Source organism: Carcharodon carcharias, chromosome 13 (assembly GCF_017639515.1).
Source record: "Carcharodon carcharias isolate sCarCar2 chromosome 13, sCarCar2.pri, whole genome shotgun sequence".
Classification (NCBI taxonomy): Eukaryota; Metazoa; Chordata; class Chondrichthyes; order Lamniformes; family Lamnidae; genus Carcharodon; species Carcharodon carcharias.
In genome coordinates, this window is record NC_054479.1 from 58,216,381 (window position 1) to 58,229,977 (window position 13,597).

Consider the following 13,597-nt stretch of genomic DNA (forward strand, 5'->3'; position numbering starts at 1 on the left):
TCTCTTTCTTTGGTTCATTGCCCATCTGTTTTTATTATGTCTCTCTGAAGCACCTTGGGATGTTTTTCTGTTAGAGGCGTTATATAAACTTAACTTATTGATTTTGTTTTCATTGAGCTTCATCAAAAATGGAGAGATCAGAGTGGCAATTTGGTGGAAAACTGAAGTAGTAAACTTGGGTGTGCACTTGTTGACAAAATTGAAATGTTTTCAAAAGCAGTAACACAGTTCGTGTTTTGCTTCTGTAATTTGTGATGGCATATGGCACGAGTGATCAGAGTCTTAAACAATGGTATTACCTGGAAAAACTCAGCAGGTCTGGCAGCATCGGCGGAGAAGAAAAGAGTTGACGTTTCGAGTCCTCATGACCCTTCATGAGGACTCGAAACGTCAACTCTTTTCTTCTCCGCCAATGCTGCCAGACCTGCTGAGTTTTTCCAGGTAATTCTGTTTTTGTTTTGGATTTCCAGCGTCCGCAGTTTTTTTGTTTTAATCTTAAACAATGGTGTTGGAGAAGATTGAACAATTGAACAGTTGTAGTATCTGGTCCACTTACACAGGAAGGTTGCTTGGCCTAAATAGCCAAGTGGTTATGGTACTGGGTTTGTAAACCCAAGATCAAGAGTTCAAATCTCACAATGGCAAACTATGAAACAATATAACTTCATCTGAAACAGATGGAAACAGGTTTGTACTCGAAAGAGTTACACAGGAAGGTGTAAGGGTATGAGGGGAAGGGCAGCAGGTTGTGTGGGTGGTGAAAATACGAACTAGGGGAATATATCCTTTTGGAAGGCAACAGTTGGTAACAATTTATTCTCTCTTTCTCTGTGGAACCATTCTGAAAAGTGGCATTTAAAATATATATCATTTATAAAAGATTGCACCCAGAATAAAACAGTTCATTTTTTTTTGTTGAGAATGACACCATTATTATATTTTGGTGCAGATCATATGTAGTATCACTTTGCTTTCTCATTCTCTTTACTGCACATTGACAGATCTCAGTTTTACATGCATCTAAATGAGATTCTCACATTGGTGGCCAGCCATCAGCCAATTTTGTTGTGGGGTGTTCACATCTCAGTAGGTTTTTGTGAAGTTTTCGTAGCCTATAGTAGGTTAACTCTAAGTCTTTATTAACTACTAGAACGTTTTACAAATATTCAGTAAAGGGTACAAGCTAGAAGCTGTCTCCATGCTTAGGTCTGTACATGGCTCTTTCCAACACGACACTGACTTCTAGGTGGGGGGGTCATGTGCTCTGTTACATCAATGTGTGGACGGCACTGTACTCAGTCCCACGTTAACCCTACATGTGCCAGACCCTTGCAGTGCACCTCCCCCCAAGTCTTTATCCAATGTATTTGGAATTATACTAGTTTAATTAATGTCTTATGTTGTTATTCCTACATTATCACTATTACCACATCATCACTACCCCCATTCCCCCCTTCAGGTCATTGACTTTAAAAGTTCAGTAACCATTCGCACTTCTATTGGAGGAATGATAGTCTGACTTTGCTGTTTTTTCCTGTTGAGTAGGAGGTTTGGCTGGCATCTGGGTACCTTTTCATTCCTTTCTTCCATTCCTTCATGTTGAACTGTACTTGGTCGGTTCAGCTGTTGCATTGATCAGTGGCTGCTGCTAATCTAACTCATTTCTTGCGGAGTGGACGATCATTGTGCTTGTCTCCTTGTCACTTCTTTCACTTTTTCTGTCATTATGTGGGTTGCCTCTGTGGCTGAGGAAGAGTGTTCCTGTGATGGGAATAAGGTTTAGTGATGCGCTCACCTCTGCTTTTCATTGTCAGCCATGGATGGCTACTACCAGGTTCCAGCATCTCTTGTGGCTTTGGCATGCTGCCTGGGAGTTGCAGTGTATGCACAATGGTTGCAGTGTTGACCTGCTGTACTGTTGTCAGGGCCAGAGGTAGATGCTCCTCGGACTGCTGATTACTCTTTTATCTTTTCCACTGGAGGTGTCGTGGTTGCCTCCTAGGTGGTTGGCTGGTCTGACCATTGAGGATTTTCTGGAGCATGTAACAAGAATAGACTAACCTGCTCCACAAAGAGAGAGGACAGCTCAGAGCTGAAGTCCCAGTCAGGATACTTTTTTTTTTGTTGAGTACTGGGGAATGTGCAGTTCTGTTTGGCTAATGACAGTGGTTGTCTTGACAACATCTGCCGTTTTGAGGAGATTCAAGGCTACACAGGCATCCCTGCTCAGGAGAGGGAAAGGCTGGTTATGGATAATGTACATCAGCTTGAAGATCTGTTTTCCACCATATCTTCGTGATTCTAGGATTGTACCAATGACTGCAAGTCGGATTCCTTCGGGCCTGTAAAGTGGTGTGTCTGTTGCTCAAAACCAGAGGTCTTTCAGCCATAGTTCCTTGTCTTTACGCTGGCTCCTGTATCTAATTTAAAATTTGTTAGGTGGCCATTGACATAAACTTCCGCATTCCAAAATGACAAACGAAGATCTTTGACTCACCCAAGAAGCATGGCTGTGAGTCTTCCCAGTTTGCAGTCTCTACCTCGTGGATCACCTTTAGGCTATTGTGCGTTTGAGTTTTTGCCTTGCACAGTTTGCCACACTGTCCAATCCTGTTGCACTGAAAACATTGGGCTGGAATTGCAGGACATTGATCTCGCCTGTGGGGGTGCTTTGTTCCCAGCGTTGGTATGATCACTCTGCTCGCCAGTTCAAGTATTGTTTTCCCTGCCCTGGAGTGTCCCTGTGACTATGTTGCTTAACTAGCTGAACTGTGGGTTGGCCTCTGCACCATGATTTATTCTCTCCCCTTAAAATGGTCCTGTGCTGCTCATGGAGTGTTGACTGTCTAACTATCTGGATTGCTTTTTCCAGGGTTAGATCTTCCTTTGCAGGATGTCAAAGAATGTGTCATCTGCTATTCCTACCACTGTTCTGTCTCTGATGAGTTCTGATTTTATATCTCCATGCTTGCAACCTTCTGCCATCCTGTACAGATGAATGAATCAACAGGTTCTCCTGGCTGTTGGACCCCATTATTGACTTTAGTTCTTTCGAGTATTTTATTCCCTCAAATTAAAGTAAATGTCGAATGATTTTAGTACCTCTTTGAATAATGTCGTCCACAATTGCGCCTACTGAGTAAGGCAGTATGTTTACCTGCTCTTCTTCTGACATTTTATTTAAACCTGAAGCGATGCTGTATCTTGAGAATCTTTTCCTCCAAATTTCCCAATTTTACGATGGTCTGGGCCTTAGATTAGTCCAAGTTGCCTTGGAAGTCTGCAATTCTGATCCATGTTCAAAATTTCGAAAGTGCATGTTCTGCTCTAAGAACTATCTAAATTTCAAGATGGCGTCATCATTCAATCGGAGACAAAGGGAGTTCCTGTGCTTGCTGGTATTGGCAGGCTCCACTACAATGGCAATTGCACCCAGCTTAAAAAATTTGTTTTCTCAACAATGGCTGCTTGCAGAGTTCTCTTACTCAGGGTTTATGTTTAAAGTCACAAATTATGCTTGCCTTTATCCAGGTTTAAAAAGTCATAATTCTCCTGGAGTGTTAAATTCATCGTTTATAAATTTTTCGGAGCAAACTCGGACGTCACGCCAATTTGGGAATCGGGTTTTAGTGATGGGTTTTCAAACTTCCTCTGAGTCTGGATTATTTTAGATTTAGACTTGCTGTACCCTGGAGTTTTAAAAAATTTAGTTTACCCGGCTAATTCTGCACTCTGGGATTAGAAGCTGGACTTCCAAAGGAGCTGTAGTGAAGTCTTCTGCTGCAATAAGGAATTTTAAATTTCTGCTTTAAGCTTTGAAGCCTTTCCTTGGAGCTTTCACTTGGCAATTTTTTCTTTATGCCTCGGCGTCTGGAGCTTATTTTCAGGTTAGGATGCTTTTTTGAATTTTTCCTCAGTCTTCCAGCATTTTGGTTTACCTCTGCATTTTAATGAGGTTTTGGGTTTCTTCCACAAGCTACCACCATGTTGTGGAGTGTTGTAGAATGTTGTAGGATTTAATAAAGTCTTCGTACCTGAAGTAGGTTAACTTTAAGTCTTTATTAACTACTAGAACTATTTACAAATATACACTAAAGGGTACAAGTTAGGAACTGTCTCCATGCTTAGGTCTGTACATGGCTCTGTCCAACACCACACTGCCCCAAGGTGTGGGTCATGTACTCTCTTCCATCACTGTGTGGACGGTACTGTACTCAGTCCCACATTAACCCTATATGTAGCAGACCCTTATACAACAGATTTCACAACTTTCTGTGTGCTTTGAGTGTCTTATCCTACAACCCATATCTCCGTAAGTAGAGAATGTTGACCAAGCTGGCTTCTGTAAGGGGCACAGCACATGTGGTAAGTTCTGGCATTCACCACCTACATCGAAAAAGGCCTCCAAAAGAACCTGAAGACAGGCATAGTGCCACTGGACTTCACAGCTGCCTATGATACAGTGTGACACACTGGCCTGCTCCTGAAGCTCTCCAGAGTACCTCCAGTCTGGGTCAGAACAGTTGTTGAAACACTCCTTCACAAGAGATGACTCAGAGTCCACCTTGGGCAAGGGAGAACTGCATGGAGAAGATAGGCCAGTGGATTACCGCCAGGTTCAGTGCTAGACTCAATCCTGTTCAACATATATACAAATGGCCTGCCAACAACCACATCCCACAAGTTCATCTATGCTGATGACAAGCTCCATCCTTCTGCAGTCTGGACCAGATCCTTAATGAAAAGGTTACAAAGTTGACAGATTACTGCAGTACATGGCATCTTAAATTGAATCCCTCTAAAACCAGTGTATTCCACCTCCACAATGCCACTGCCAAAAAAAATTGCATATCTACATGGATGGCCAGAGACTAAAGCATGATATTAACCCAACATGCTTGGGAGATAGGACTCTGTCCTTCCAGGAACATCTGAACAAAACAGCAGCAAAGGTCAAAACCAGAAACAACCTACTAACCAAACTTGCGTGATCTACATGGGGTGCTACTGCCACAACACTCGACTGCAGCACTTGCCCTATTGTACTTTGCAGCAAAGCAATGTGCACCTCTCTGGCAAAGTTCATCATACACACATCTTGTTGACACTCAATTGAATGCAACAATGTGCATCATAACTGGAACACTCTGCTCAACACCCCTCCCCTGGCTTCCTGTCCTCACATACATCACTCCGCCACATATCCGCCAACTGATGAAAACCCACAAGCTGGTTGAAACCATCCACGCTGTACCTCACTTACCGTCCGTAACGACCTGTTCAACCCACCTCCTGCCTGCCTTCCATCTCAGGACTCCATACGGAGCACCCTTCCTGAGCAAGATCTACCAGCAGACATCCTTTGGATCAAGGAATGGGAAACACAAGAAGTCACCAACAACTTCCCTTTGGCAAACCCCAAGTTCAAATGGCAGGTTTTGAACCACCACAGTGAGAGCTGCCCTTGCTAAACAGATTCAGGACAGGCCAAGGCCCCTATGTAGCCATCCTTCACTGCTGGGGCTTCAGCACAAACTCCTTATATACTTGTAGAAAGACACTTGCAATGCTGCACGTTACTGCGGAGTGACCCTCCGCAGACTAAGTGGCAGCCCAATTGCCTTAAACTCAGCAAAGAATGGGGCTCTTGCTTGGCTTTGGGGATTTGTATTTGCTAAATAATAATAACAAGATGCCGTAAATCAGTGACTGAAAATAGATAAACACACTCCAGCAAGATTTTAACTGGTCAATGCAAAATCAGGCAAATCAGTCAAAAAAAAATTTTGTATCCCATATCACAGCAACAAACCCCCCTAACCTATCACCCCTGGCTCCTTTTCCCCAGTGTCGTAATTTTTAAATATTCAAACTCTGTAACTTTCTCCAGCTCTAGAACTCTCCGTGAGCACAATTTCAGAGGTGTGTTAAGAGTGACTGCTCATGACATCAAAGTAGCATTTGTGACAGCTAGGAGCCCTATGATATTGGAGTCAGTGGGTGTCAAAGGGAAAAATCTCCACTGTTTGGACTCATACATAGCTTAAAATAATATGGTTGTGGTCGTTGGAGGTCAATCATCTCAGCCCATTGACATTGCAACAGGAGTTTCTCAGGGCAGTGTCTTAGGCCCAACCATCTTCAGCTGCTTCATCAATTTCCTTCTCATCATAAGGCCAGATGTATGGATGTTCACTGATGATTGCATGATGTAATGACCTCAGAGTAAAGACACCCCTTAGTAGCAACAACCACAATATGATTGAATTTTGCATCCAGTTTTAAAAGGAGAAAAATGGGTCTAAGACTAGTATCTTAAACTTAAATAAGGACAACTATGTGGGCATGAAAACTGGGCTAGCTGAAGTAAACTAGGAAATTAGGCCAGAGGATAGATCAATAGAGAGGCAGCAGCAGACATTTAAGGGGTTACTTCAGAGTATTCAGAATAAGTACCTCCCTATCCCAAAGAAAAATTCTAAGGGGAGGACCTACCAACTGTGGTTAACTAAAGAAGTTAAGGAAAGCATCAAACTTAAGGAAAAAGCATACAATTCCGCAAAGGTAAGTGGCAGGACAGATCATTGGTCAGAATATAAAGAATGGCAATGAATGACTAAAAGGTTAATCAGGAGAAAGAAATTAGAGTATGAGAGGAAGCTAGCTAGAAATGTAAAAATGGATAGCAAGAGTTTTTACAGGTATTTAAAAAGGAAAAGAGTAAGTAAAGTGAGTGTTGGTCCTCTAGATAGTGAAATGGGAGTTAATTGTAGATAATAAGGAAATGGCAGAAGAAATGAACAAATATTTTGCTTCTGTGTTCTCCACACAGGATACAAAAGCACCCCAGTAATAACTACAAATCAGGAAGTGAAAGGGAGAGAGGAACTTGGTGAAATTTGAATTACTAGGGAAATGGTACTGAGCAATTTGATGGAACTGCGGGTTAGCAAGACTCCGGGTCCTGATGGACTACATCCTAGGGCCTTAAAAGAGGTGGCTAATGAGGCAGTCAATGCGCTGGGGTTAATTTTCCAAAATTTGCTAGATTCTGGAAAGGTTCCATCAGACTGGAAAGTAACAAATATAGCCCCTCTACTCAAGAAGGGAGGGAGGCAGGAAACTATAGGCTAGTTAGCTTGACATCTGTTGTGAGGAAGCTGTAAGAATCGATCATTAAGGAGGTTATAACTGGGCACTTAGAAGAGCTCAAAGCAATTGGGAAGAGTCTGCATGGTTTTGTGAAAGGAAAATCATGTTTAACCAATTTATTGGAGTTTTTTGAAGGAGTAACATGCACAGGATAAAGGGCAGCCTGTAGATGTACTGTACTTGGATTTCCAAAAGGCATTTGATAAGGTGCCACATCAAAGATTATTATGGAAAATAAAGGCGCATGGTGTAGGGGGTAACATGTTAGCATAGATAGAAGATTGGCTGGTTAGCAGAAAGCAGAGAGAATGCATAAATGGGTCTTTTTCTGATTGGCAGGATGTGATGAGTGGAGTCCCATCAGGGGTCTGTGCTGGAGCCTCAACTTTTTATGGTTTACATCAATATCTTAGATTAGGGGAGTGAAGGCATGATAGCTAAATTTGCAGATGACACAAAGATAGGTAGGAAAGTATGTTGTGAAGAGGACATGAGGAAGTTTCAGATGGATATAGATAGGTTGAGTGAGTGGGCAAAGAACTGGCAAATGGAGTCCAATGTGAAGTTGTTCACTTTGTCAGGAAGAACAAAAAAGCAGAGTATTACCTAAATGGAGATCGCTGCGTAATTCTGAGGTGCAGAGGGATCTAGGTGTTCTAGTATGAGTCACAAAAAGTTAGTATGCAGATACAGCAAGTAATTAAGAAGGCTAATGGAATACTATCCTTTATTACAAGAGGGACTGAACATAACAGCAAGGATGTTATGCTTCAGCTATACAGGGCATTGGTGAGGCCGCACCTCGAATACTGTGTGCAGTTTTGGACTCATTTAAGGAAAGATGTAAATGCATTGGAGGCAGTTCAGAGGAAGTTTACTAGATTGATACCTATTCTAAGTGGGTTGTCTTATGATGAAAGGTTGGACAGACTGGGCTTGTTTCCACTGGAGTTTAGAAGAGTGAGGGGTGATTTCATCAAAGTAAGCAGGTCCTGAACGGTCTTGACAAGGTGGACGTGGAAAGGACGTTTCCTCTTGTGGGTGAGTCCAGAATTGGGGGCACTGTTTTAAAATTAGGGGTTGCCCTTTTAGGACAGAGATGAGAATTTTTTTCTTTCAGCGGGTTGTGTGACCCTGGAACTTTGCCTCAGAAGGTGGTGGAGGTGGGGTCATTGGATAGTTTTAAGGCAGAGGTAGATGGATTCTTGTTAGGTAAGGGAATCAAAGGTTTTCGGGTATAGATGGGAATGTGGAATTCCAAACACAAGATGATCAGGCATGGTCTTATTAAATGGTGGAGCAGTCTCGAGGGGCTGAAAGGTCCACTGCTATGTCTTATGTTCAGTTCAATTTGCAACTTGCTAGATAAGGCAGAAGTTTGTGATGCATGCAGCAGGTAACGTGGATAACATCCAGGCTTTGGTTGGTATGGTAACTAATATTTTTGTCACATAAAAGCAGACAATGGCCATCTCCAATGAGAGAGTTTAGCCTCCTTCTTAAAATATTCACTGTCATTACCATTGTCGCAACCCCCTACTCAATATTTTTGGGATCAGAATATCCGAATTGACCAGAAATCTACCTGTCCAGTTACATAAATACAGTGGCTATGAGCGCAGGTCATAACTGGCTATTCTGAGGCAAGTGGCACACCTCTTGATACCCCAAAACCTTCCCACCACCTACATGACACTAGTCAAAAGAGCAGGGGAGGTTGGGTCATTGAATATATTCAAGGTTAAATTAGACAGATTTTTGATCTACAAGGGAGTCAAGAGTTATGGGATCAGGCTGGAAAGTGGAGTTAAGGCCATGACCGGTTGAGCCATGATCTTATTGGATGGTGGAGCTGGCTCGATGGGCTGAATGGCCTATCCCTGCTCCCATTTCTTATGGTCCCGGGAAATTGTGATAGCTGGGGCAGATGCCAGGGAAATCTGAGGGGATTCTCATCCACTGCCATTCCCCAACAGGCAGGGAAGGAGTGACCAGTTAAAGTCCCAGAGGGGATGTTGGGAGAGAAATCTAGGTTGGGACAGTGTGGCCTCACTGGTGGAATTTTCCCTTTTTCTCTGCTGCTATCCTGCTCCATTTTGGATAGAATTGAGGGAGTGCATTCAAGCTTTAAATGTCTTCTGCTGCAATATTCTTCATTCTGAAATTTTGCTGTTAGACTATATCAAGAAATGGTATCGGGACATGCTGCCATATTTGCCTTTCAGATACAGAAGCAGATGATACGAATCACTTATGCTAAAGATGTGGACTTATTAAGCTGGACAAAATAGAACTGAGCTGTACCCATTCTGTTTAATATGTGAAAGCTATTCTGAAAGTTAGGGAAATTTTAGTAATGTAAAGGATGAAGTGAACACAATGCTAGTAGTTAAAAAAAAAATTCCAGTGAATGTAGGTACATTTTTTTTCTGGCAAGTTAATGATGCATATAAGTGGACTATTTATGTAGTGTTTTATGAAGTATTACAAATACAAATTTTATTGTGTCTGTGAAATATAATTTAATTGCCAAAAAAATGCTCTTTGTATTTTTAGTGATAAGCAGGTCACAGACTTATAGTCAGATCAAGTTTGTTGCATGATATTTTTCTTCTTATTTACTCCCTGTTTTCTTTTCTGCCACAGGTTTGCATTTCTGGAACATGATGTAATTATGCCACTGTCTGTGTTGCTTAATGATCCTGAGGATGTCTGTCGTAAAAATGTGCACATGGTTATGGAGATGTTCTCACAAATCCCTGCAGGTAGAAGTCTTAATTCAACAGTGTGAAAAAAGGTGTATTGAGCAAAGGAATGAATGTTGTTAGTGACATGTATGTTTTTAAAATTTGACGTGCTAATTTAGGGCAACTACAGCAAGTTGTATTCAGGAAACTGAAATGTTTCCAGTGTTGAGCTCATATTTGAACTCCTTTAAAACTGATTAGTGTTACTAGAGTTATGTGTCATCCCACTATTATCTGACCAAAAATATATAATTCTTAAATGTAAATTTGTGTGTTGTGTTTCTCGCTCTGTTTGCCTACCCCTACACCGCGACTGAATTATTCAAAATGCTCTGTGTGTAATTGTGACCAATTTTATCTCAAAATTGAGGAAGACCACACAGATTGGTACTTTTTGTCAGTGATATATGATCTGAAGGGAGATGATATCACGCAGTCACAGCTTAGTTATACCTTCCCCTACATAGTTAATTCATATGTTAGAGGATATATGAATTTGATATTAGTAATCTGGAGATAATTGCTTTGCTAGGTAACTTGTATTTGTGACAATTCTTGCCTTTTGAGTAGCAAAATGTATCTTTTGGATACAGTTTGCACAGTTTTCATTTAGCTTTTGTATGATAAAAGAATAAGATTCTTTATCTCCTATGCACTGAATAAGGGAGACAAAAGAGCAATGAGAGATGGTAGTATATTTTAAGAAGTTTTGAAGCTCTGACTACTTTTTGTGTTTCTAAAGGTGAAATTGTGATAAAACTACATTGTTAACTTGTATGTCAATTGGATAAAGATTATGCAATATCTATTTGCCAGTATTTATAGAGGTATTATTGGAGTGAGCAAGAAAAGGATTATGTGGAACTTACTAGACGTTTTTAAAACTGTAAAGGATTTCAATGGAATGGATGGTGAAATACTATTATTTTTGTTTGGGTAGTCATTGATGAGGAAAGATGAAATGAGGTTCAAATGGAGCATAAACACCAAAATGTACTGGTGGGGCCAAATGGCATGTTTCTGTGCCATATCCCTCCTGCATTCCTCTGAAAACTAGAAACGTTGCAAAAAGGGAGTTTGCAGACATGGAAGACATAGAGGGAAAGTACATCATATTTGTGGTTGAAACAGGCATCATTCATGTTTATTACAGATTTCCAGTATACAGAATATTTTGCTTTTGTTCACTCAGTGCTATTTTCCACAATTTGTGCTGACAATATATTTTTTATGGATCCTTTTTCCATGTGTCTTTTTTGATTTGTGGAACCGCTGGTCTAGAACTAAAAAAAAAGCTAATTCACTTGGGTAATCCAGTGTTGGAGGTTTGCTTTGCTTTTCAGATGCAACTACCAATGTCTACATGGGTAAAGCTGGCTCAATTAAGCCGAGTTGAGCTCATCTTTGCAGTGGCCTGACTTTGCCATGTGTGTTTTAGGGGGAAAGTGGCCTTTCTATTCACAGTTGGGATGGGTGGGTTTTTTACTATGTTTTCCAGGATTTGCTTATACAATAAGCTGTTTTTTGAATGATTTATCTGCAAGCAAATGAACCCCCTGTTCAGCTTTTCCTGCTGCCTTATTCATTGCATTCCTACAATGTAGCATTCTGGGACTGCTGGTTGATGGATGTATTTGCATTTTGGAAAGTTTACTGTATTGTGAAGTTTGAATACATTTTTCCCATATGGTGTTATAGCGGGATCACAATTTTATATATTTTTGAACAGAAATAAATGCCTTTTAACCATTGAGAGTTCAGTGTGTTGGGTAGTGGTTGTCACGAACATAAGGTGATGTCCTTTTGCAATTAATTTGTTACGTACTGTTATGTTTGTAGTGCATTTTATCACCTACAGGTGCAGTACCTTTTAGAATGTTGACACAACTCACTGCTTTTAAAATATAATGTACAAACTTAATATATTTCAGATAATTATTATATATAGCAAACCAGACCTGAGTGAACACATACTAGTGAACATACATCCTAGTTAACACTACTAAATAATGTGTATATTAACAAAAATAATTAGACTCCAATTTGGAGGTGTCTGATAGAGCCTTTGTTGTGCTACTACTGTAAACAATGACAGTGCCAAAGTTGAAGCAAGCAATGGTCAAAGCATGACTGTTGCAGACTTATCTTGCTTCCTTACCTGTAATGCAGTGCCCTTATTCACACTTATCAGATGCTTTGGATGGAACTTTCCATGCTGCTGGCGGCGGGTGTGATAGATGGCATGCTTGGACAATATGGCACCATCTGTTTCATGACAATGGAAACGCAGGTCGTGATCATCCATTCAGACCAGGTCGGGCCGCGTTTCATGCCAACGGTCGTTGTGGAGCTCGTTGTGATACATAAGCATATCATTAAAAGGTTATCCCGCCAAGCTGTTGGATCCCCACTGAATTGTCCCTCCACGTTGGTGGGAAAGCACATCGACGTGTTTCACAACAGCACACAGGTGACACGTACTTGGTGGCCTTCACTTTGGGGCAACTGGAGGTGACTGAACAGCATTGTTCTGCAGAGCCCGCCAGGGTCGCCTGTTGCTTTGCAGGCTTCAGGGGTGCTGGGGGGGTGGGTGCCAGGGTGAAGTGCCACCCTGCCACAGAGGCGACTGTTGTCGATGGGGTGTCCGGGGGCAACTGCTGCCCAGCCTCGAAGGCAACTGTTGGGGTGGGGGTGGGTAACTGCTGCCGTGATGTTGGATCCCGTGCACAAAAAATCGAGGTAAGAGGCAGGGTAGTCGAAGGAAATGGCCATGCAGTAGGGACACCTGTATAAACTGACCATTCCTCAGCAACTGAGACAGTTCAGGCTCAGCCACAGTGGTATGATTGGGGTCGGGCTCCTAGACTGCCCACCCGTACAAACAACTTCAAAGTGCCACAAAGCGCTCCAGACCACCGCCTCCCCACCCCCACCGGCACAGAATGAGAGTCCGCAACCACTTTACTGGACGGCGGAGCAGTTGGACTGCACATGTTGTACAATCCTCTTGCCAATGCTGGCCATGTAGCAGTTGCTGCTGGAGGCGCTCACTGTTCCTTGCAATCTCAGCATGCCGGTTAGGAGCTGTCTCCCCCATGTCGCAGACTGACAGGCAGCCAGACAGGAGCAGTAATCTCATGAAGAAGAGGCAGCAGGGGCTCCCGCACACGCTGCCCAGGAGCGACAGCAAGCCGTGGCTGGTTGGCATCTAGCAACACCCAGCATCTATAGACACCACTTGTCTTTCCTCCAGATGACTGAGAACCAGTGTCACCGATGACCGCGCATGTCTAGGGACCTGGTCGCTCACATCTGCCACTTACTGCAGGACTTGGTGCCAATGGGACATGGAGGGCATCCACTGCCAGTGGCTGTGAAAGTGACTACGATGCTCAACTTCTATGCCAGTGGCTCCTTTCAGGGCTCCACAGGTGACTTCTATGGGATATCACAAGCTGCCACCCACAAATGCATCCATGAGGTCATGGATGCCATCTTCTCAAGGGCACACAACTCTGTGCATTTTGTCTGGGACCGGGGCAGCCAGGATGGAAAGGCCATTGGATTCTTCCAGATCTCAGGTTTCCCAAAGGCACAGGGTACGATTTACTGCACCCATGTAGTGCTCAGTTCTCCATCGCTACCCACGGTGGGCTACTTTAAACGCAAGGGATTCCACTCAGAATGTGCAGCTGATA

At 42.4% G+C, this 13,597-nt stretch overlaps 1 protein-coding gene across 1 annotated transcript in view; it reads left to right on the top strand.

The window, feature by feature from the left end:
* The window catches only part of rsph14 (radial spoke head 14 homolog), an 876,175-nt gene that overhangs the window by 15,026 nt on the left and 847,552 nt on the right, over positions 1 to 13,597 (top strand). The window contains exon 3 of the mRNA XM_041203455.1: positions 9,799 to 9,917. Within this exon, the coding sequence (XP_041059389.1) occupies positions 9,799 to 9,917 (119 nt within the window). The remainder of the gene's footprint in view (positions 1 to 9,798; positions 9,918 to 13,597) is intronic.